The sequence below is a fragment of the Pelophylax lessonae genome, assembly GCF_965119305.1.
Source record: "Pelophylax lessonae genome assembly, chromosome: 2".
NCBI classification, from domain to species: domain Eukaryota; kingdom Metazoa; phylum Chordata; class Amphibia; order Anura; family Ranidae; genus Pelophylax; species Pelophylax lessonae.
This window is the reverse complement of record NC_138769.1, coordinates 483510831-483535200: the sequence shown is the minus strand read 5'-3', so window position 1 is coordinate 483535200 and position 24370 is coordinate 483510831. Positions and strand designations below refer to the sequence as shown.

The window sequence follows — 24370 nt, the reverse complement described above, 5'->3', positions numbered from 1 at the left end:
GGTAGGAATGACTGAAGTAGACAAACCTCTGTCCTTCAGTACTTGGGTCTCAATGGCCAGGCCATTAAAACCAGCGACTGTAAAGCACGAAGGTAAATTGGTCCTTGAGACCACAGACACTCCCTGAGACGAAGTTCCCACGGAACGTCTGCGACTAACATGTCCAAGTCGGCCAGGCCGGCTTGAGGAGGCCAGCCTAGAATTTCTAGGACCACTGGCGCTGATTGGATCTGAACCAGGCGTCCCTAGAGCTATCTGGCCCCGACCATCCGAGAAAGTCTGGTCGTTTTCTGTTCCCACACATTTATCAGATACCTGATAGTTATCAGGAAAGGTGATCTTTTCTGGTTGAACCTCAGGGACCGAAGTCACCCGACTAGAGGCTACTTGGCCTATCTGGTCAACCAGATCCGATTCCTGTGAGGTATCGGGACTAATCTTAGGAAAAGGTAAAGGAAAAGATCTTTTCAGGGAACGGTAACTACCGCTTCCTGTGGTACTTAAATGTTGGAAGGGAAGAATCGCACCGGTAGTAGTGGTTGATGCTCGATCTAATGTCCTGAATACCGGTGAAAACGTCCCCCCACCCTGAAACCGGGTGGGGGCGCACCTTCAGGCTGTGTACTCCTTTACTTCGGGTTTGGCTGGGTTGGTCCTCTGCTTGTCCGACCAGCCCTTCTTGAACCCTCCTGGAGGAGTCTTGCCTTTCCCGCTAGTACCAGCCGGGCGCCCTTTATGGGCGGTAAAGAAAGGTCCTCGCTTGTTGCGAGGTCCCTTAGCTTTTGCAGCCTGTGGCAAAAAAGTGCTCTTGCCCCCAGTGGCATCCTTAATGATTTCATCTAGGTTGGCTCCAAATAGACGATTCCCCTGAAAAGGGAGATTGGTCAAGGTCTTTTTGGAACCTAGGTCAGCTGACCAGCATTTTAACCACAGCACACGTCTGAGGATCACTGCTAACTTAGATGCATGCCCTAATAGGGGAGTAGTGTCCAAGGCTGCGTCACAGATAAACCGTAGCCCTTGTATGATCTGTTCCATCAAATCAGATGTCTCCTGGGGAATATCTTTTCCCCTAAGATCTTGGCGTACCATTTTCGCCCATTCCGTAAGTGTCTGGGAAACTAGACCAATAACGATTACTGGTCTAAATGCTGACCCTATCAGAGAAAAGATAGTGCGGGACTCTGCTTCTATCTTTTTCGATCCACCGGATCCTTAAAGGACGAAGTGTCCTCCACTGGAATAACCGTGGCTTTATTCAGCCTGGAAATAGGCGGATCCACGATTGGTGGTACCGTCCATTTCTTAATGATGGATTCTTCAAAACGGATAGCGTCTAGCAATACGCTTGGAAATAGTAAAAGGTACGCTTAGAATGCTCCCATTCTCCTTTAATCTGATTACCAAAACATTTAGGTACAGGAAAAGCCTTCGCCGTCTTGATGGGCTTATTAGTACCAAAAGGCATCTCTGTTTCAGTTGCCTCTGCCGGTAAAGCCTCAAGTTTTAAGGTTTCTTGCACTGCCACAACTAGTGCGTCCACCAATGCTTCTTCCTGAATAATAGCAAGAGAAGAAGCGTCCTCCTCACTTTCTGAGGGGGCTTTACCTGGGATAGCAACCCTTGCAGAGGAACCTGCAACTGCCGTGACCATCTCTGAATCTGAGTCAGAGGTGTCAGATGGTATAGGGGTAGGCGGGGGTCGCTTCCTTGACCCCCGTCCCTGACAGGCCGCCTCCACCCGAGCCACCATAGACTCCAAAATTGCTGTAAATGACTCTATACTCTGTGCACCGGCGGGTCCCGAGGCCCCCTCGAGGGAAACAGGTGGGGGAATATGTGTGGCAGGGTCCATGATAACTCCAGTTACTTCCTGGATAATATAATTCAAAAGTAAAGAAAAAAACTTTTTTTTTTTTTTTTTTTTTTTCTCTTTTCTGACCCCCAGCGCCACAAAAAAGCCCCTTAGTGTTACCTGCTAGCTATCGATCGAGAGAGAGAGAGAGATAGACCCCCAGGCTCACCACTTGATGCTCAGAGTTAAACTGCAACAGCTTACAGCGCTGTCTTGACAAACAGGAAGTCTTTTGGCTGGCTGCCCAGGAAGAAAGGAGGCGGCTCCGCCCCTCTGCACGCCTTCCGGCGCCTCCCCCAAGCTCCACGAGGTGTAGGATCACCTCAAACATGGCCGCCCCCATGCTGGAGACACGAGGCTACGCCAAAATGGCGGCTCGTGCGATCCTGCAAGAAAAAATGGCGGCGGCCTGCTGAATGGCGGTGTGCTGCAGGGCACACAACACTGTCTCTGCCTGGGGATATGGCGTGGTTGGCGGTATCGGCCCTGGCGGACCGCATGGCCGTTCGGGAGGCCTGCTAATAGCTGGAGATCTGATTTGGAAGGCAGTCTACATGTCCGTGGCTTCTGACTGGTAGGTAGCTTATACTTAACCCATAAGATTCCCAGAATGCCACAGATTACATCTTTTAAACATGTATACAATAGATTGTTAGCTCCCAAACCAAGCCTCCTGGCTTTTTGTACACAAAAAATCACACTCAAAGTAGGAGGATCTGTGACATGTTATAGGATAGAAAGGACTCTTTCTTACCATACAGAGAGGGGCCCGCGTTCACCACAAAACCCGTCAGGGGGAAAGGGGGAACATACTACTCACCATACCGGAACCAGGCGGGCACCAACTCCTGACAGTACCCCTCTCCACCGGGGCGGGAGGGCTGTCGACCGATACGAACGCCGTGACTCATGGTCTTTGGCGTTTCAGCGAGACGTTTAACTCGCGGGTTCAGTCCTTTTAATGGGACTTTGTCGCGGCCGACCCAGCGCGGAGCTATGGCCTGCACGCGCTCGTAGGCTGAACTGGGGTGACCACCGGATCTCAACATCCAGCCCGTCGCCCAGTTCAGCTTTCTTGCTTGAAGATCTCACAGGAACACTGGAGAAAAAGCTGTCTAAAAAAATCCTTTAAGAAAAAATTCTTGCCAGGACCTAAGATCCCAGCAAGGTGTCTAGGTCCTTACTCCTAACTAGACAGAAAATAACTGATTTGCTGAGGCAGAGAGAGAGAGGATATACCCTCTGGGACTGCCCCTAGGGTGTGGCCAGAGCTTTTTAATTTCCTGTCTAGTCCTGCTCCTGCGGAGGTAACATAACCCGAAGGTGGTGTATCACCGAGGACTACGTCTGTCGATGAGCGCTAGAGAAAAAGGGCTTATGCGGGATAGGGTTACCGGGGAGGTGTCCTCAAAAGCTTGCTGGTGTCCAATCACCTGAATGTGCAGAGAGCCATGACCCATCCTGTATGAATAATGTGTCCTGTACTGTACAATTAGGATAAACGTTTTGCCTTTTTTTTAAATATTTTTATTGATATAAAAACAAGAACAACAACAACTGGTGCAACAGACTCATTGTACAGAAGCTACAGGTCCTTCTCAAAAAATTAGCATATTGTGATAAAGTTCATTATTTTCTGTAATGTAATGATAAACAAACTTTCATATATTTTAGATTCATTACACACAACTCAAGTAGTGCAAGCCTTTCATTGTTTTAATATTGATGATTTTGGCATACAGCTCATGAAAACCCAAAATTCCTATCTCAAAAAATTAGCATATTTCATCCGACCAATAAAAGAAAAGTGTTAATACAAAAAAAGTCAACCTTCAAAAAAATTATGTTCAGTTATGAACTCAATACTTGGTTGGGAATCCTTTTGCAGAAATGACTGCTTCAATGCGGCGTGGCATGGAGGCAATCAGCCTGTGGCACTGCTGAGGTGTTATGGAAGCCCAGGATGCTTCGATAGCGGCCTTGAGCTCATCCAGAGTGTTGGGTCTTGCGTCTCTCAACTCTCTCTTCACAACATCCCACAGATTCTCTATGGGGTTCAGGTCAGGTGAGTTGGCAGGCCAATTGAGCACAGTAATACCATGGTCAGTAAACCATTTACCAGTGGTTTTGGCACTGTGAGCAGGTGCCAGGTCGTGCTGAAAAATGAAATCTTCATCTCCATAAAGCTTTTCAGCAGATGGAAGCATGAAGTGCTCCAAAATCTCCTGATAGCTAGCTGCATTGACCCTGCCCTTGATAAAACACAGTGGACCAACACCAGCAGCTGACTGAAGCTGACTGTGGGTACTTGACACTGGACTTCAGGCATTTTGGCATTTCCCTCTCCCCAGTCTTCCTCCAGACTCTGGCACCTTGATTTCTGAATGACATGCAAAATTTGCTTTCATCCGAAAAAAGTACTTTGGACCACTGAGCAACAGTCCAGTGCTGCTTCTCTGTAGCCCAGGTCAGGCGCCTGGGCTACAGAGAAGCAGGTGGGGGTTATGTGACGCCATTACAAAGTGAGAAATACAGGCCTGCAATGGCAGGCGTAAGGCCAGAGAGTATGAAATCCTTGCACCAAACAGTCGAGCAAACACAAGAGAAAAAACAACAGAGTATACATATATAAAAGAGTAGCAAACACCCAAAGCAAAAAGAGCTCGCCCTACCATCCCCTGGGTACCCCAAAAGACACAGGGGAGGCCAGGGAAAGGTCTATACCCAAAAACAAACAAAAAACTGGAGCACTAGTAGCGGAGCCTGCATGCCGACCGCTACTACCGGAGTCTGGTGGCAACAGCCACCATTCCAAATTCTGGGGGGGGGGGGGTCAGGAAGGCAGTCCGGGCAAAGAAAGAGTCCAAGGACCAACAGGAGGAACAATAAGGCACTTGGGGATCTGTTCCGAGGTAGCGGGTATCCAACAGGTTAAGCTGACAGCTGGGGGCAGTAAAAGGCACAAGGGGAAGATGGGAGGAGAGTCAAGTCAGGTAAGCGAAATGGCAAGGCACGAAGGAAGAGGAGAAAGGATGTGGCAAAACCAGTACATAGAGGACTGGAAGAGGGTAGACAACAGGAGAGGGGGGCCATGCCGTATACTTGCAGCAATATCGGCGATGGCGAGGCCGTGCAGGAGGGACATCCAGCGGAAAGTGTGCGAATAACGAACATCCAGCCAGGCGACCGCCTCCTCCGGAGTGTCGAAGAAGCGGGTACGGTCATTGTCGATCACCCGGAGTCTGCTGTTGTAGAGGAGGCTGTATTTAAATACCTTGTCTCGCAGCCGCTTCCAGATGTCTGTGAAGAGGCGTCGTTTACGCTGCACCTCCGGCGAGTAACCCGAGAACAACGTGAGCTTAGTGTTGTCAAAGCGAAGATCTTGACCTCCATAATATATATATATATATATATATATATATATATATATATATATATATATATATATATATATATATATATATATGAGATAGAGAGAGAGAGAGAGAGAGAGAGAGAGAGAGAGAGAGAGAGAGAGAGAGAGAGAGAGAGAGAGAGAGAGAGAGAGAGAGAGAGAGAGAGAGAGAGAGAGAGAGAGAGAGAGAGAGAAGCATCTCCCTAAATTGCAGCTCACAATCACTATTAGTTATTCAAGTCAAGATACACTAGTCTTCCAATGTCTTCAGTGTTTTCATTTTTACATGTTCCACAATAGAATACAACATAAAAGAGGCATAGTAACCAGTGAAACCTTCAAAGAAAATTCCCTTCTAAAAAGGTCTGAGCTTGGGTGTTGTTAGGAAACGGCTTGGCTCAATTTACGATCCCAACCAATGTTTCTCCATTCTTAACAGCCTTTGAAAGATATCTTTAAACCAGACTTCCTGTAGCCAAAGCAACTTGCATAGATTGTTATTGTATGCTAATACTTTTGACACTATACAAACACAGATCTAAGTATCTGAACATGAAACGAAGGGGACAACACTAGGAAAGGAAATATTTGTTCTAACTGCAAATAAATGTGAATAGAATACATTATGGTTTCTGTATGAATTAAAAACACCAGAATTATGCTCTCTCATTTCTACATTTCACAGACAAAATGCTAATGTGTTTATGATCGTGATGAAATTTAAAGCGGAGTTCCGGGCACATAATCTGTATTTTTTTTTGTGCCCCTCCGCTAGCTACACATAACCTGAAAAGGAATTGGATAGTTATATTTTTTTTTTGTACACTCACCTTGTAATCGAAGATCGTAAATACTCACCTCAGGGTACTTCCTCCTCCAGCGCCGAGGCTCACCCCGTCACTTCGTGCCTCGCTATGATTCCTGGGAGCTGAACGTCATCGCTCCCAGGAATCAATGCGATGGCACCGACCCCGCACGTCACTTCCGGGCGAAGCCGCATTCCCCTGCTAAACAGCTTCTGGGCATGCCCAGAAGCGGTTTAGGAATGCGGCGCCGCAACGGAAGTGAGAGGGGCCGGTGCGGCGCATTCTGGGAGAAGAAGACGCGGAAGAAGACACCGAAGAGGACCGCGCCGGCTTCAGCTGCCCACAAGAGAGATGGAAACGCTGTGGAAGAAATTTTCAAAGTAAGTATTTCTTCTTGCAGGTAAGTGCGAACCGGGACAGATCAGAGGCTAGCCATTGTGGAATGTGCTAGCCCTGACTGTCCGGGGGGGTATGTTCATCAAAAAATAAGATCTGTGCCCGGAACTCCGCTTTTAAGTTTGTTGAAAAATAAACTGTGTTCTACAACCGACATTAAAATATTTTACTTTTTTGAATGAATATGTAAAGCCAACAATTAACACAAGGACTACTTTCTACTATTCTAATGTATCCCTTCTGCTGGTGGCTACTGGATTAAGGTTTCATTCATAGAAGCTGCATTATGAATGAATGAAAAAGCTAAGTGTAAGAGGTGGGCATTATCAGGCACTCTCTACGATTGCCTCTCAGTTTTACAAACCCTCGTAGATCAGGAGGATAAGGATGATGATGGATGAATGAATGAAAGATGGATGGATGAATGAATGAATGAGGAATCAATGAATGAGGAATCCAGAAGTCAGCAGCGCAAGGGAAATATCGAACAATAAGTAATGTCCCTTATGTTGAGGCAGGGATCTCTCTCGCTGTTCTATTGTATTCTTTTTTTTTTCCAACAATTAATTTTTTATTGAGTTTTCGTGAAAATCATAAAGTTAACAACAAGGGTAAAGTAAACAATAGGCAATGTAATAACAGCAACAGCATGTAGTCCAAGACCAATAAGGCACATTGAGGTAAATACAGTGGGTACGGAAAGTATTCAGACCCCCTTAAATTTTTCACTCTTTGTTATATTGCAGCCATTTGCTAAAATCATTTAAGTTCATTCTTCTTCCTCATGAATGTACACATAGCACCCCATACTGACAGAAAAACACAGAATTGTTGACATTGTTGCAGATTTATTAAAAAAGAAAAACTGAAATATCGCATGGTCCTAAGTATTCAGACCCTTTGCTCAGTATTTAGTAGAAGCCCCCTTTTGATCTAATACAGCCAGGAGTCTTTTTGGGAAAGATGCAACAAGTCTTTCACACCTGGATTTGGGGATCCTCTGCCATTCCTCCTTGCAGATCCTCTCCAGTTCTGTCAGGTTGGATGGTAAACGTTGGTGGACAGACATTTTTAGGTCTCTCCAGAGATGCTCAATTGGGTTTAAGTCAGGGCTCTGGCTGGGCCATTCAAGAGCAGTCACGGAGTTGTTGTGAAGCCACTCCTTCGTTATTTTAGCTGTGTGCTTAGGGTCATTGTCTTGTTGGAAGGTAGACCTTCGGCCCAGTCTGAGGTACAGAGCACTCTGGAGAAGGTTTATGTCCAGGATATCCCTGTACTTGGCCGCATTCATCTTTCCCTCGATTGCAACCAGTCGTCCTGTCCCTGCAGCTGAAAAACACCCCCACAGCATGATGCTGCCACCACCATGCTTCACTGTTGGGACTGTATTGGACAGGTGATGAGCAGTGCCTGGTTTTCTCCACGCATACCGCTTAGAATTAAGGCCAAAAAGTTCTATTTTGGTCTCATCAGACCAGAGAATCTTATTTCTCACCATCTTGGAGTCCTTCAGGTGTTTTTTAGCAAACTCCATGCGGGCTTTCATGCGTCTTACACTGAGGAGAGGCTTCCGTCGGGCCACTCTGCCATAAAGCCCCGACTGGTGGAGGGCTGCAGTGATGGTTGACTTTCTACAACTTTCTCCCATCTCCCGACTGCATCTCTGGAGCTCAGCCACAGTGATCTTTGGGTTCTTCTTTACCTCTCTCACCAAGGCTCTTCTCCCCCGATAGCTCAGTTTGGCCGGACGGCCAGCTCTAGGAAGGGTTCTGGTTGTCCCAAACGTCTTCCATTTGAGGATTATGGAGGCCACTGTGCTCTTAGGAACCTTAAGTGCAGCAGAAATCTTTTTGTAACCTTGGCCAGATCTGTGCCTTGCCACAATTCTGTCTCTGAGCTCTTCAGGCAGTTCCTTTGACCTCATGATTCTCATTTGCTCTGACATGCATTGTGATCTGGAAGGTCTTATATAGACAGGTGTGTGGCTTTCCTAATCAAGTCCAATCAGTATAATCAAACACAGCTGGACTCAAATGAAGGTGTAGAACCATCTCAAGGATGATCAGAAGAAATGGAAAGCACCTGAGTTAAATATATGAGTGTCACAGCAAAGGGTCTGAATACTTAGGACCATGTGATATTTCAGTTTTTCTTTTTTAATAAATCTGCAACAATGTCAACAATTCTGTGTTTTTTCTGTCAGTATGGAGTGCTATGTGTACATTCATGAGGAAGAAGAATGAACTTAAATGATTTTAGCAAATGGCTGCAATATAACAAAGAGTGAAAAATTTAAGGGGGGCTGAATACTTTCCGTACCCACTGTATATCTAGTAAACATTTGTATAATGAATATCAATGAGTGAAAAACATCATTATACCAGTAAAGGACACTTATTATGCCACCATATGCTATACCATCTGACTGTCTGTTTTCCCTTTTAGCACCAATACCCAAAGAAACACTGACTTTGGTGCCTTAGAGAGATTGCAGATTTGTAATAGAGGTACAGTAAACCCCCCTCCATTGCGGGGGTTACGTTCCGGACCCAGCCGCGAAAAGTGAAATTCCGCGAAATAGAAAAACCCTATTAAAATGCATTGTAGGCATGATTTTTTTACTGTCACTGTACGTGTAGAAGCATTTTAAGGTCTTTAAACACACTTTTAAAAACAATAGAAACTCATTTAAACACATAAAAGATACTTAGAGACAGAGCAAGAGCTATGAAAAACACAAAAATCTTTCATTTTTAATGATTTATATAGTAAAATAACATTACAAACAAAACCGCGAATTACCGGGACCGCAAAAACTGAACCGCGATGTAGCGGGGGATTACTGTATCAAGCATGACGCCAAATAGACCAGGATTGTTGAAATGTATTGTATGTGAGAGAGTTAATGGCTAAGGCTTTTTCAGATTGAAGATTGTTATTGACCAGGGAAACAACTTCTGAGAGGTTTGGGATGTCCGTGGATCTCCACTTTCTTAGTATGAGTGTTCTAGATGCCAGGAGTATATATGCAACGACTTCTCTATGCTGAGGGGGATAATTGTCAATACCAATATTTAGCACTGCAAGTTCTACCTTTGGGGGTATTAGAATCCCCGTACATGATGCTATTTTCCGGAAAATCGATTTCCAGAATCCAGTTATGGAAGGGCACTCCCAGAGAATGTGCAGGAGCGTACCAGCTCGTCCACATTCTCTCTGTTCTATTGTATTCTAACAGCGGAAGATTTCTCCGCCCTTAACCCCCATCAGAATACACAGATTGGTTTTCAGCATGACCATTTAACAGACGGTCAACCAGACTTTGGGGTTTTCCCAATCGATTAGTCCTTCCGGCTATAGCTGGCAGCACTAATCAGTGTATTCTGAAGTCTGGGAAGTCTTCCCGTTGTCAAAATTAAAAAAAAAAAAAAAAAAACTCAGAAGCTTGAATGTGTGGATGGGGAGATCAGGTAATTTTTTTCATTCAACCCAGTCAGAATAGGGTCAGCAAGAAGTCACCAGTTGCAGAAAAGCTGATGGCTTGTGGACCTGAATGAACTGAGAGGGTGCAGATGAGCGCTCTCGTAGTTCATTTAGAAGCCCTGCGGCTTTCAAATGGACAGCCCATATGAAGGTACAGCCAGATCAGCCCCCTCGGGGGATGCAGCAGCCCCTTGGCCCCCCACCAAGGTGGGAGGAAACTTGCAATCCTGAGAATCCATGCCCCAGCAATAATTGAAAAAGGAGGACTGCCCCTTTAAGACCGCGGCGAGCGTAGCCCACCGCACACTACTGTATGTACCGACCCCCACAGGGATAAGGACACTGAGCAAGGAATTACAGGAAAAAGTAAAGGTAAAAACCTGGAGAGACCACACAGGCTGCTGCCACCGATCGCTGTTCCAGAGCAAAAGGAAGTGATGCAATGACTGACCGCCCTATAAAGCCTATGCAGGCTACACAAACATGGCCGCTCGGCTGAGGCATTTTAGGCAATGAGAAAATGGCACCGACATGTGGCTGTATGATCGATCGCCTCCAAAATGGCGGCGTTTGGCGCCAAAACACCGCGCCGTACCACACAGGGCCAGTCACCATAATTTTGCCGCAAAAAAATGGCGGGACGCAGTAGCGGCCGCCGCACAGCATGTCCAAACCCAGTCTGCCCCATACTCTCACATAGCAGAGCGGGAGAGCCCCCCCCCCCCCCCGCAGCCCACTGAAAGGCAGCTATTCCACACAGGAATCTGACAGGGAGCTCAGCAGATACACAGACATGCAGGGTCACACAGTCACAGACTGACACCCAAAACAGACAGGTCCCCACATAGAATTGCACTTACCAGTCCGGATGGACTTACCAGTCCGGCGTGGGGAGCCTTCTCCAGCGACCAAACCGCTGCCCTGAGGACAGGGAGTGTCGCAGTCAGGACGCAGTGGAACTGCGGTGCGAAACCGCAAATGGCGTCCGGTGAGGTAGCCACCTCACAGACAGCATCCCTGCAGCGAACAGGGATGGGTCGTTCAATATGCCAGGGAAACCGGAGCTGAACGCTCGATGGCAGGCTGGGAAGCCCCTGGCCTTGAACCCTGGGATCCAGGGTGGCCAGTCCGAGACCCAGCTCTGCATAGTTACATAGTAAGGTGGAAAAAAGACATCAGTCCATCCAGTTCAACCTATGATGCGTGTGTGTGTTTGCTTTTAACCGTACATTGTATACCCCTGTATGTTGTGGTCTTTAAGGTGTCCATCTAATAGTTTTTTGAAACTATCGATGCTCCCTGCTGAAATGACTGCTTGTGGAAGAGAATTCCACATCCTTACTGCTCTTACAGTGAAGAACCCCTTACGCACTTTAATGTTAAACCGCCTTTGCTCTAGTTTTAGTGAGTGGCCACGTGTCTTATTGTATCTCCTTTCTCTGAATAGTTTGTTCCTTATGCTCGGGTCACCAGTACAGTATTTGTACATTGATATCATATCCCCCCTCAATCGTCTTTTCTCCAGAGAGAAAAGGTTCAGTGTTTGTAGTCTTTCCTCATAGCTGATGTCCTCCATTCCCCGAATTATTTTTGTTGCCCTTCTCTGGACTTTCTCCAATTCCAGCACATCCTTCCTGAGGACCGGTGCCCAGAACTGGACAGCATACTCCAGATGTGGCCGGACCAGAGTCTTGTAGAGTGGGAGAATAATCTCTTTATTTCTGGAGTGAATCCCCTTTTTTATACATCCCAGTAATCTGTTGGCTTTGCTTGCGGCGGCTTGGCATTGCATGCCACTGCCAAGCTTGTTGTCTACCAGTACCCCCAAGTCCTTTTCCATCCTAGACTCACCCAGAGGTTCCCCCCCTAGTGAGTAGCTTGCTTTCTGGTTTCTGGCCCCCAAGTGCATTACTTTACATTTTCTACATTAAATCTCATCTGCCATGTAGTTGCCCACCCCGTTATTTTGTTCAGGTCTGCTTGCAAGGTTTCCACATCCTGCATAGAAGATATTGGCATGCCTAGTTTAGTATCATCTGCAAATACTGAGATGATCATCTTCATTCGAAGAAATTAAACTAATGCTGAGAAAAAGAACAGCTAAGTAAAAGAAAGAGAAAAATACTCCAAATAAAATCAAAAAGAGGATAGAAGGCTGAGACTGAAAGCCCCAGCACAGGATCAGCCAGCTACTCCTAAGCTAGGCATTAGAAACTGAGTTGAGAATGCAGGAAGCAGGGAGGTATTGACTGAGGGGACCACCCCCTACGGGTGTGATATGCTAAAAGCTTTGATATTAACAAATCTTGTTGCCTAGCTACTCCTGCGGAGCAAAGGTCAATTACCCCATTAGTGAAGATTATGAAGTGGCGGCGACTGTCGGAGGACGTAAGAGAAAACTGTATTTTTGACTTACTGTAAAATCCTTTTCTTTTAAGTTCATTGACGGACGCAGTTCTCTCTGACTCATATCAGTAGGGTAATACTGCCCCCTACAGGAGTAGGACACTAGGCAGAAAAAAGTTCTGGCTACCCTCTCTCTTCCTGCATAGGATGCCAGTTTTGTATCAAAGCAGTGTCAGAAAAGTAACACCAACCCAACTCAAAATAGAGGGGCGGGTACTGCGTACGTCAATGAACTTAAGAGAAAAGGATTTTACAGTAAAAAATCCAGTTTTCTCTATCGTTCACTGACGGACGCAGTTATCTCTGATACATATCAGTAGGGACGTCCCAAAGCAGCGCCATAACATGAGGGGTGGGAACAGCAGAAAAAAACAAATCCCCAAGGCCAAACATAGCCAAACAGGCAACATAGGACACATCAGCACAAAAGATGAGGCCCATCTGAAAAACAGTAAACACCCTCAGGGAAGGCCAAAAGCCCTCCAAAACAGCAGTCAGCAAAAAACCTTGTGGCCGAAAAGAGGCATCTGCAGATGCCAATGCATCCACCTTCTAAAATGTGGTAAAGGTGTGAACAGATGACCAGGTAGCCAACTTGCAACCTGGAGCACAGATGCCCACAAGGTGAAAGGCACAGGAAACACTAGGCGCTAGGATGAACAAAAATCACCCTAGAAGTCGCTTCAAGCAGGGTGCACTAGGCCCCAGGCTCAAACAGTCCCCCACGTGGGAGGGGGGGGTGGAGAGGATGGGGGGGGGGTCACAACAGGACAGAGGGAACCCTGGAGTGTGAGGGTCTGACCATCCCAGAGAGAGGGCCCGCGTCCACCCCAAAATCTGCCAGCTAAACCGAGTATCAGGAGTCAAGAGTTCTACAGTCCTGGAGTTCCTACACTAACAAACAAGTTAAAGTCGAGGTTCCAGCACTAATTCAGTCAAGCAGCATTTGAAGCGTCAGGAAGCGCTGGTCGGCATTAAGCTGGCACCAAGACAGCGTTAGTGAGCATTTTTTGGTACAAAGTCCCAGTTAAGCCTAGAAGAGCCAGAGGAGTATCCCACTCATTCCCTTCTCCCCTCCCCTAAATACAATAAAAACAAAACAAACCAAAGATGACAGAATGGTCATTGTTCTCACACCTGGGTTTGCAACTTAAACGCGTTGGAAGTGTTACCGGTGCTGATGGCAGACCCACCTCAGGCCTGGAAATATTGCTACATATAAAACAAAATAAGATAGAAGTATTAAATTACAAAATACTGACCTTTTCCTCTGTATTGTACGCAGTTGAATACTGGACATGTGATGCAAACCAACAACATCTTGACCAGGACGCAGAATGCTGAAAAGAAATAAGCCAAAATAAGATTAGAATTAAAAATGATAAAAAGGTTTATTAATTTTACATTTTTTTTTAGTTAAAAGAAAAAAAAAAAAAAAAAAAAAAAAAGAAAGCATAGGACTCCCACTCCTCTCAGTCTCTCCTGTAAAGAAGAGAGGAGAGAGCGGTGCTGCTGTCGGCAAAGCGCAGAATTGGTGAGAGAAGTCAGGTAAGTGATTAGGGGTGGGGTGGGGTGGGGTGAACAGTTCGTTGGGTGTTTTTTTTTTTTTTTTTTTTTATCTTGAATAGGTAAAATGCAGAGAATGCATTAGGGTTAAATAAAAAAAAAAAAAATAAAAAGTTTAGATTTTAGAGGCACTTAAAAGTATAAAATTTGAATGTTTAAATGTTGTCAAACAATTGGCAATACAGTTGCATCTCATAACATTAGAATATCACCAAAAAGTTAATGTATTTCAGTAATTTAATTCAAAAAGTGAAAATCATATTTTATATAGATGCGTTACACATCAAGTGATCTATTTCAAGCATTTCTTGCTTTTAATTTTGAGGATTATGGCTTACAGCTAGTGAAAAACCAAAGTTCAATATCACATAAAATTAGATTACATAAAACCAAAATTTAAAAAAAAAAAAAAAAAAACTTTAAAATGTGCAGAATATCGGCAATTAATATTAGCTATCGGCCTGAAGGGTGGCCGGAAAATCAATATCAGTCTATCCCTAGCCCAGGTTGCTTTGATAGCAGCCTTCAGTTAATCTGCATTGTTTGGTCTGGGGCTTCGCCTCTCTTTCTCTTGACAATACCCCACAGATTCTCTATGGGGTTTAGGTCAAGCGCGTTTGCTGGCCAATCAAGCACAGTGATACCATGATCATTAAACCAGGTATTGGTTGTTTTGGCAGTGTGAGCAGGTGCCAAGTCCAGCTGGAAAATGAAATCAGCATCCCCATAAAGCTGGTCAGGAGAGGGGAGAATTTCCTGCTTGTGATACACACATGAGGGGATAATAAAGTAACCACAGGCCTACCTTAGGGTGGGATCACTGCCTGTAGTACCTTTCGGCCAAAGGCTAGGTCTTGCTGAGACAGCACCTCCCACTCGGTAGTACTTCAGAAACTGGCTGGACCAGATGGCTGCACTGCGAATCTGTTCCCAGGAAGTTGCCAGTGCTCTGGTTGAATGTGCTTTCAGCTTTGCTGACGCAGGAACACCTAAAATCTCATAAAACATGGTAATGGCTTGCCTGATCCACATAGAGACTGAAGGCTTTGACGCTTGCAGTCCTTTCCTTGGTCCAGAGTAGAGGATCAAAAAGTGATTAGATCTCCTAAACTCCCTGGTTCTCTGTAAATAAGTGAGAAGACATCTCCTCACATCTAAACAATGAAATTTAATTTCCTTTTCATTCCTAGGATTATCGCAGAAGGATGGTAAAACTATTTCTAGCTTCCTGTGAAAGGAAGATGCTTCCTTGGGCAAATGTAGGGGATCTGGCCCGAGAATAATCCTTTCTGGGAAGATCAACATAAATGAATCTTTAATTGAAAGACCTTGTAAGTCCCCTACCCTTCTGGCTGTCGTGACAGCTAATAGGAAGGCTAGTTTTAAGGACAAAAACCTAAAGGGAACCTCTTCTATAGGTTCAAAAGGGCTTCTAGATAACCCCTCTAGAACCCTAGTCAGGTCCCAAAGAGGGAACCTGTCTCTAGTGACATGGTAGCTATCCCTGGCCATCAATATTCTTTTAACTAAAGGTTTTTTTGCAAGTCTCGTGTCTAGAAAAACAGAGAGCTGCTATTTGTAAACCAAGGGTGTTAACCGCCACACCCTTCTCTACCCCATCTTGTAGGAAATCCAAAATCATGGGGACAAAGGCGGAAGAAATTTGCTTCTGTCTACGCCAAGTACAAAATGTTTTCCAAACGTAAGTATATTTTCCTCGTTACTGGCTTCCTGCTCAGGAGTGCGCCCATCACTCTGTCTGAGAAGCTCTTTAATCGAAGGATCTGGCACTCACTAACCAGGCCGTCAACAGGAAGAATTCCGGCCTGGGGTGCCAAACTGGTCCCTGCAATAGCAGGTCTGGGAGGTTCAGAAGCTTCCATGGAGGTGCCACCCATAAAGCTATCAGGGTCACAAGCCACGCCCTCCTTGGCCACCAAGGCGCAATCAGGAGAAGGCAAAGGCCCAGGGAACAACTGAGCTTCTGTAAAACTCGAGGTATAAGAGTTAGGGGGTGAAAGGCATAGGCTAATTCAAACTGCCATGTCTGGGCTAGAGCATCCAGGCCCAACATCCCTCTCTAGTGAAAGGGAAAAGGATCTCTTTACCTTTCTGTTTTGTAGGCTGGCAAATAGGTCTACTTCTGAGCAGCCAAATTTTTGGACTAGTGTCTGAAAACCCTTGAGATTTAGCTCCCATTCTTCTTGTTTTATTGGATAGTGACTGAGGAAATCTGCTTCCCAGTTGCTTTCCCCTTTTATATCAATGGCCGACAGGGAGATCTCTTCCTTCGGCCCAGCCTAGGATTTCCTGGGCTAGTACCGAAAGGGGTCTGGACCAGGTACCCCCTTGGTGATTCATGTAAGCTACTGTTGTGGCATTGTCGGAGCAGACCTGAATTTCCATGCCTGAAATGAAATTGGAGGCTCTTCGGGCTTCGCCAACTGCTCTGAGTTCTCCGAAGTTGGAGGAGGCCTGGGCTACTTTCTTGTCCCAGATGCCCTGGGCTTGGGCTCCCTCTAGATGAGCCCCCCCACCCCCAGGTGCTTGAGTCTGTGGTGACCTTCAGAGGGCTCCAGTGAGCCCAAGGTCTGCCCTTTTCTAAATTGCTTGGTATAGACCACCACTTCAGGGAGGTTTTTACCTGAGGGGTGAGGATTACCCTTTCATCCAGGGACTTGGAAGAATTGAAGGTCTCTTGAGTGTAGCTGCGCCCAAGCTACTGCTGGGATGCTGGTTGACATGAGCCCCAGAACTCTTAGGATCTCTCTCTCTCCTGGAGCACAAAAGGGCGACCATCAACCCTCTTACTGAAGAAGCTACCTTCCCCACCTTTTCCCTTGGAAGGAAAAGACTTTGTACTCGGGAGTCTATGCGGTACCCTAAATAGGTCTGAACCTGGGATGACTTTTCCATGCTGATCAACCAGCCTAGCGTTTGCAGGACTGTTAACACCTTCTGGGTGTTTAATCCCACTTGGTCTGCTGACGGACAAAAAATCAATAGATCGTCAAGGTAAGGAAGCAAAGCTATTGCCAGGAGATGAAGATAGGCCACCTCCTCTGCCAGGATCTTGGTAAAAATCCTTGGACTGGCTGCTAGACCAAAGGGGAGTGCCCTGAACTGCCAATGTGCAGTCCCTTCCTCGGTGACCACCGCAAATCTCAGAAAGGCCTGGTGTTCTGGATAAATTGGAACATGCAGGTAGGCATCCCTGAGATCCAGAGTAGTCAAACACATTATACAGTCCACAAAAACCTGTTGAAAAGATACCCTCTATTGAAAACCTCTTGTGCTCTAGGAACTGGTTTACATTTCTGAGGTTTATGATAAGGCAGTATTTTCCCGAGGGCTTGGGTACCACGAACACCTGGGAGTAAAAGCCTTGGAAAAGCTGATTTTTCTGGGGCAGGAACGATCACTATTTGGTATGCCAGTTCTTGAATCCCATACAAGTGGGCTATTCTTTTTAGTACATCCTTTGGATGAGTTAAAAGTAGCTTCCAATGGGGGTATGGATGAAAATTCTAGGCGGTAGCCTTCCTGAATGAGGTAATATATGGACTGACAGAAATTTCCTCCCATTGGGAAATGAAATGAGAGTCCGACCCCACTTTGACTCTGGCGTCACTTAGTATCTTTGGCGCTTAAGCTTGGAGAGGGGGGGGGGGGGGGGGGAGAGCAAATTACTTCTTTGCCTACCTCGACCAAAGCCCCACTTCTTATTGGGTTCCTTTTTGGCTCTCTGTTGACTTTGCCCCTGTGAGGCGACGAAAATTTTCCTATATCTTTCCCTTTTGGGCTTGCTAGGAAATTTCTTCCCTTTTTCAGAGGACCTAGACAATACTTCATCCAGGCCTGAGCCAAACAGTAAGGACCCTTCAAAAGGTAGCCTACAGAGCTTCACCTTTAAAGTAAAGTCGCCTTCCCAAGCTTTAACCCAAATGGCTCTCCTAACTGAATTAATGGAGAGCTCCGGTCGTAGCTGAGGCTATTACTGTACAAGTAAAAGTAGGCGACAGCTTTCCCTATAACTGAAAGGGAATCCAGCAGGTCCTGGGACTTATTTCCCTGTGAAAGGTGTTTTGTAAGCCTTTTTATCCAGAAATCTGCATTCCTAGCCACGCAGGTTGCAGCCAGTGCTGGAGCCATAGTGGATGAGTTGGCATCCCTGGCTTTCTTTAACCACTTCTGGACCCGGAAGATTTTCCCCCTTAATGACCAGGCCATATTTTGTGATTCGGCACTGCATTACTTTAACGGACAATTGCGCGGTCGTGCGACGCTGTACCCAAATAAAATTGATGTCCTTTTTTTTCCCACAAATGGAGCTTTCTCTTGGTGGCATTTGATCACCTGTGCGATTTTTATTTTTTGCGCTATAAAACAAAAAAAAAAAAAAAAAAAAACACGACAATTCAGGAAAAAAAAAAAAAAAAATGTATATATTTTTCACTTTCTGCTATATAACATTCTCAAAAATGTCATTTTTATTTATTTATTTTTTACTAGTAATGGTGGCGATCTGCGATTTTTAGCGGGACCGCGACATTGCAGTGGACAGATCTGACCCCCAACTGGCATTTTTGACACTTTTGGGGGGGACCAGTGACATTACTACAGTAATCAGTGCTAAAAATATGCACGGTTACTGTAATAATGACACTGGCAGGGAAGGGGTTAACATTGTGGGTGATTGAGGTGCTAAATGTGAGCCTAGGGGAGCGATTCTAACTGTGGGGGGGCGTGGCTTGCGAAATGATCATAGAGACCTGTGATCCTTTATAGAAGGAAACTTTCCAGGGAGAAGAACGGTCAGCTGTGTTTACAACAGCTGACCGTTCTCTTTCAGCTGGGAGCGATTGCGGGTGTCAACAGCAATCGGAGCCGCCTGCCCCATGCATCGGCTTCACCTAGCTGCCTGCGCACGACCAACATAGGTCTACGTCAGTAAAAAGGCGGCGGGCGGTCCAGGAGGGGTTAAGAGAGATTCTGACTTTTGGCCCATGCCATCTCGGCTATTCCCTGTGTCCTCAAAGGAGAGGTCAGACCTCTTAGTCACTTGAGACAGGGAAGCATCCAATTTTGGACTCTCTAGGAATTTTTGCACCTCTTCTTCCTTAAAAGGGGAATCTCCTTTTCCATGTCTTTGGTCTAACCAAACCTCTTTCAGGAAAGTGCCATTCTTGAAGAATTAAATCTTTCAAGGATTGGTGAACAGGCAATACCTTGGATTGGTTTTTAACCAGTCCTTTATACATCTTATCCTGTGCCAAAGTCTCCTTGGGGGGTACTGGGATTTCTTCTGTATCATATAAAGCTTGAAGGAGTACCTCCAGATTTTCCAGACCAAACAGATTTCTGTTCAATTTTGTCTCCTCTGCCTCACTAGCTAGATCCACATCAATCTCCTCCCCAGAGCCAAGCTGAAAGTTAGCCTGACTTTCTGCTTTCCCTAGGTCTTCCTCTTCCCTTGCTTGAGCAGGGGGGGAGACCCTGCGAACCAGGCAGAAAAGCAGATGGGCTTGCCTTGGAAAGTAAACTTTCCTGAGAATGGCCCTCTTTAGGGCTATGCTCACCCTGCTCTGTTGCCTGGGGGGAAGCTACAGAAGGACTGGATAGTGGCTAGCATTTCCTGCTGCAAAGACTTAAGCAAATCTTTCATCAACCCTGGGGCCTCTTTACAAGCCAGTTTGTTAATACACCTATAACAAAAAGGCTTGGTGTGACATATGGGCAGTCTCTCCCCGCAATTAACACATTTTTTTGGAGGAGCTAGTGCTAGCGGATACAAGGGGTGCTTTATCAGAGGCCTCCTGGGTTCCACCTGGGGATTCTGCAAAAGAGGAGATAACCACAAGATGACTCTTCCTGCCCCATAGAAGCTTGGCTATAGGCCCTGCTGGGGAGAGAATGGGAACTACCAGGGACAAAGCCTGACACTGGTATCAGCCCCCAAAGAAAGAAAAAAGGCACTTAACGGGCTCCAATCTACTCTTGCCTGCAGCCACCTGAACCGACCTTCCCTCCTCCTTCTCCATGAGGTGGGTTGCAGCAGGTTGTGGCAGGTTTCGTGTCTTTGGCAGCTTTCTGGCTTCTTTCGGCCGGAGAGTCTGCCTTACCAACCCCATGCGGGTCAAGCGTCTCCTCTGTACTCGCTTCCCTCTTCCGGGTCGCGCTGCGCATGCTCCGCTTTTCCTGCACAAACCGGAAGTTCCAGTTAAAAAAGCAAGGCTTGGAGCGTGCTGTCCAGCATTTTTTTTTTAATTCTGGTGAATGCGAATTCTGGCTCAATGGCAGGGAGGACCGGAGGAGACCCCTGCTGAAGAGCAGGCCACAGGCTCTGGAGGGACCACCACTGTGACCGACTGCCTGTATCCTGGGGCGACCTGTGAGAAGCCTAAAAGTCGTGCAGGTAGAGTGTGGCCCTCAACAGCGTTGCTGAACCTACCTCACAGGGGGACAATACAACAGCGACACAGAGTCTTCAGGTCAGAGACAAAAAAAATGTTTCACTGTAGGAGAAACACAATCAATACTGTGGGACAAGGGGAAGGGTGGGGCCTTTTAACAGCTGTGAACTGATTGTGTTTCCTGTAGGGTGGAGCCTCTTATCTTTCAAGTGTTGCCATCCTGGAAGGTGAGAGGAGAAACATTCTTTACTGTTAGAGCAGGTAAATTGTGCAATTCCCTCACACAGAAGTGGTACTATCTAAGAGTTGACGACTTAAAAAAAAAAAACTTTCAGATGTTTTCCTCTGGAAGCAGAATATACAGGATTATGAGAAGTGTTAGAAAACAAAAATCACACACACACACACACACACACACACACACACACACACACACACACACACACACACACACACACACACACACACACACACACACACACACACACACGTGTAACTGGATGGACTGATGTCTTTTTTTCAACCTTAAAACTACGTAACTATGCAAAGTATGGTGAAATTGCTGCAGTTTGTTATGGGGTTTTAAAATACCAACAACAGACCAAAAACAACATTTTCATGCATAGCGGGGCAGGAGACGTCTGAGGTCGGGCAGTCAACGTGCTAAAGTTACAGTCCTAATTCCCATTTTTGTCAAAAAGTAAAGCAGGCAAACATGTGGTAAATGTACTGTACATTCACCACAATCTGCCACCAATTTAGTTGTGTGTGCATTATGTACTATTCATGTAATGAATGCTGGCTCTCACCTCTAACTGAACCCCTCATTAACCACTTAAGCCCCGGAGGATTTGGCTGCTCAAAGACCAGGTCCTATTTTGCGATTCGGCACTGCGTGAATTTAATGGACAATTGTGCAGATGTGCAACGCTGTACCCAAATGAAATTAATGTCCTTTTTTCCCCACAAATAGAGCTTTCTTTTGGTGGTATTTGATCACCTGTGCGATTTTTATTTTTTGCGCTATAAACAAAAAAAGGAGCGACAATTTTGAAAAAGCATTTTTCATATTTTTTTATATGAAATTCTGAAGAAAAAAAAAATAAAAAAAAAATCGCAATAAGCGTATTTTGATTGGTTTGCGCAAAAGTTATTGCGTTTACTAACTACGGGAAAGATTTAGGTTTTTTTTTGTTTTTTTTTTTTTTTAACTAGTAATGGCGGCGATCTGCAATTTTTTTGTGGGACTGCGACATTGCGGCGGACAGATCGGACCCCTGACTGACATTTTTAACACTTTCGGGGGTACCAGTGACATTACTACAGTAATCAGTGCTATAAATATGCACTGTTACTATAAAAATGACACTGGCAGGTAAGGGGTTAACTTTACTGGTGATCAAGGGGTTAAGTATGTCCCTAGGGGTGCGATTCTTACTGTGGGGGGGCGTGTCTTGTGATGTAATCACAAAGACATACGATCTAGGGCTGCCACGACGCGTCGGCTACAAAAAATCTTCGACGTGCGTGAAAGGCGTCGACGCGTCAACACGTGACGTCACACGCCCCCTGGCCGGCCGCAGCGCCGCTTGAAGCATTGCTGGCCGGGTGAAATGCCCCCACGAGCTCCGTCCACACCGATGTCGGAGACAAGAGGTGAGCGCTGACCGTCTCCAGCACCCCCGTACTCCGCCACAGCTTCTGCCGCAACACATTCGCCATCCTCCCCGATCACCCAGGTACTTAGAGATGTCACATGTGCGGCGCTACACCGGCTTGTACTGTACTGCGGCGGCTTGTAATGGTCTGTACTAGGTGGGAGGCCTAACTGAGGGGTCTGTACTGGGAGGGGGCTTACTAAGTGGTCTTTACAGTACAGACCACTTAGTAAGCCCCCCTCCCAGTAGAGACCCCTCAGTAAGCCCTCCCACCTAGTACAGACCCCTTTAGTAAGCCCCCCTCCCAGTGCAGACCCCTCAGTAAGCCCTCCCACCTAGTACAGTCTATACTGGGTGGGAGGGCTTACTGAGGGGTCTGCACTGGGAGGGGGGCTTACTAAGTGGTCTGTACTAGGTGGGAGGGCTTACTGAGGGGTCTGTACTGGGAGGGGGGGCTTACTAAGTGGTCTGTACTAGGTGGGAGGGGGCTTACTGAGGGGTCTGTATTAATTACAGGATTAATTAGTTAATCAAAAAAAAACTCAATTAAGCAAAAAAAATAATCGATAGATTAGTCGACAGACAAATTAATCGTTAGTTGCAGCCCTAATACGATCCTACATAGCAGGATCGCATAGCCTCTTTGATTACTTTAGTGAGAATGACAGACAGCTGTGTTTACATCATCCGTCTGTCTTTCTCCCTCTCCTGCGGGAGATCGAGAGTGGCCGGCGGCCATCGGAGCCGCCGGTCACACATGCTGGCTGCCCGGGGAATAAGCGGGGGTGGGAGCTCACCCCCCACAGGCTTGTGGGTGAGCGACGTACCCCTACATCACTTTGCCTGTAAGGGGCTGACTGCCGCAGTAAAAAAGTCATGCGTCGGTCGGCAAGTGGTTAATTCTATATTTTATTTCTCTACACCCAGCACAAAGATTTATTGACTGCTCACAATCAGCATGCTCAGATTTCCACTTGCTGGTGGACAAGGGATAATTATTTTGGTTGGTTTGCCATCAAAAACAAACTCCTAAAAGACATATGAGCATTACAAACACTGTTCAAATGATAGCACAAAGAAAAAAAACAAAAAGGAAGAAGATACATATAAACAACAAGATTTGACCTTGGCTAAAATAATACAGTAAAATGTCCATATAGTGTCCTTCATGTCACATTAAGTTTGAAGAATAGTAAGAGTTTGCACAGGTATTTAAAGCAGAACTCCACCCAAAAAGGGAAATTCTGCTTTTTTTTGTGTGGGGGGGGGGGGGGGGAGCAGGTACTTGATTTTGACAGATACCGGTTCCTCGTTCCACTTTGACCACCTCGGCGATCAGAGCAGAAGTTTGCCACCCCATCACAGGTCCCAAAAATAAACACTTACAAGGCACAGTGCAGCTCTCGGATGTACAGCCACAAGGAGTCAAAGTCTGCCCACAGCTAAAGTGTTTGTTAAACCCCCCAACCCCCCCCCCCCCCACCAAAAAGAAAAAAAAACAAATGGATCAGGTTTCCTTAAAGCATAAACAGCACAATGCTTGTGCTATGTAATTTGGCCCCTTCTATCACCTAAAAAACCTGCCTGATCCTGACAGTTTCTACTCTCCCCTCTCTATACTAGCCACAATGTATCATGGCTGCTGAGCCCCGACACTGTGGTCAATGCATTTGCCTCCATCATCCACAGCTCTGCTCTCCTGTGCACTCCTCCTCCATCCCCTCCCTGCCTGTCAGCTGCGGTTAAGCCCCCCCTCCTGCTGCAGCTGAAATAACTTTCAAGTGGCTTAACAACCACATTAAGATGCTGGCGCCAGAGCCAGGTCTGATGAGGACAATCGCTGGATCTTACAACTGGTAAGTGGGTGTTTTTTTTAAAAGTCAGCAGCTACAGTATTAGTGCCTGCTGACTTTTAAATTTGTGTTTACAGGTTGAAGATCCACTTTAACATAGTAAGATACAAGATATTTAAATACAGTATACATACATACACACACACTCTCTAAAACCTTGGATTGAGTGCAACTTGGTTTGAGAGCGTTTTGCAAGACAGGCAAAATTCTCATAAATTCTGATTTGATAAACAAGCGATATCTTGATATACAAGTAGCGTCATGTCTCAACCGAATATAAAAAGACAAGAGAGGTGCCTCTAAGTGTAGCAAAATGGTTACATTTAATGATTTAATGAAACAACATTTAGCAACTCACAATGGTTGATAAATAAAACAGGCACATCTAAGCGTGCACAAATCTGGGGTAAAGCTGTCCACATAGACCAGTCATGTCCAAAGTCTGGCCCGCGGGCCAGTTGCGGCCCGTTCTTTAGTTTTATACGGCCCCCTGAGCTGTATGGGGAATATAGTGCCTACCGCCACCGTTCTGCATTGTTC

At 46.0% G+C, this 24370-nt stretch overlaps 1 protein-coding gene across 1 annotated transcript in view; it reads right to left on the bottom strand.

The window, feature by feature from the left end:
* The window catches only part of PCCA (propionyl-CoA carboxylase subunit alpha), a 1213132-nt gene that overhangs the window by 1148510 nt on the left and 40252 nt on the right, over positions 1-24370 (bottom strand). Inside the window, exon 2 of the mRNA XM_082247734.1 lies at positions 13603-13680. Coding sequence (XP_082103860.1) covers positions 13603-13680 — 78 coding nt within the window. The remainder of the gene's footprint in view (positions 1-13602; positions 13681-24370) is intronic.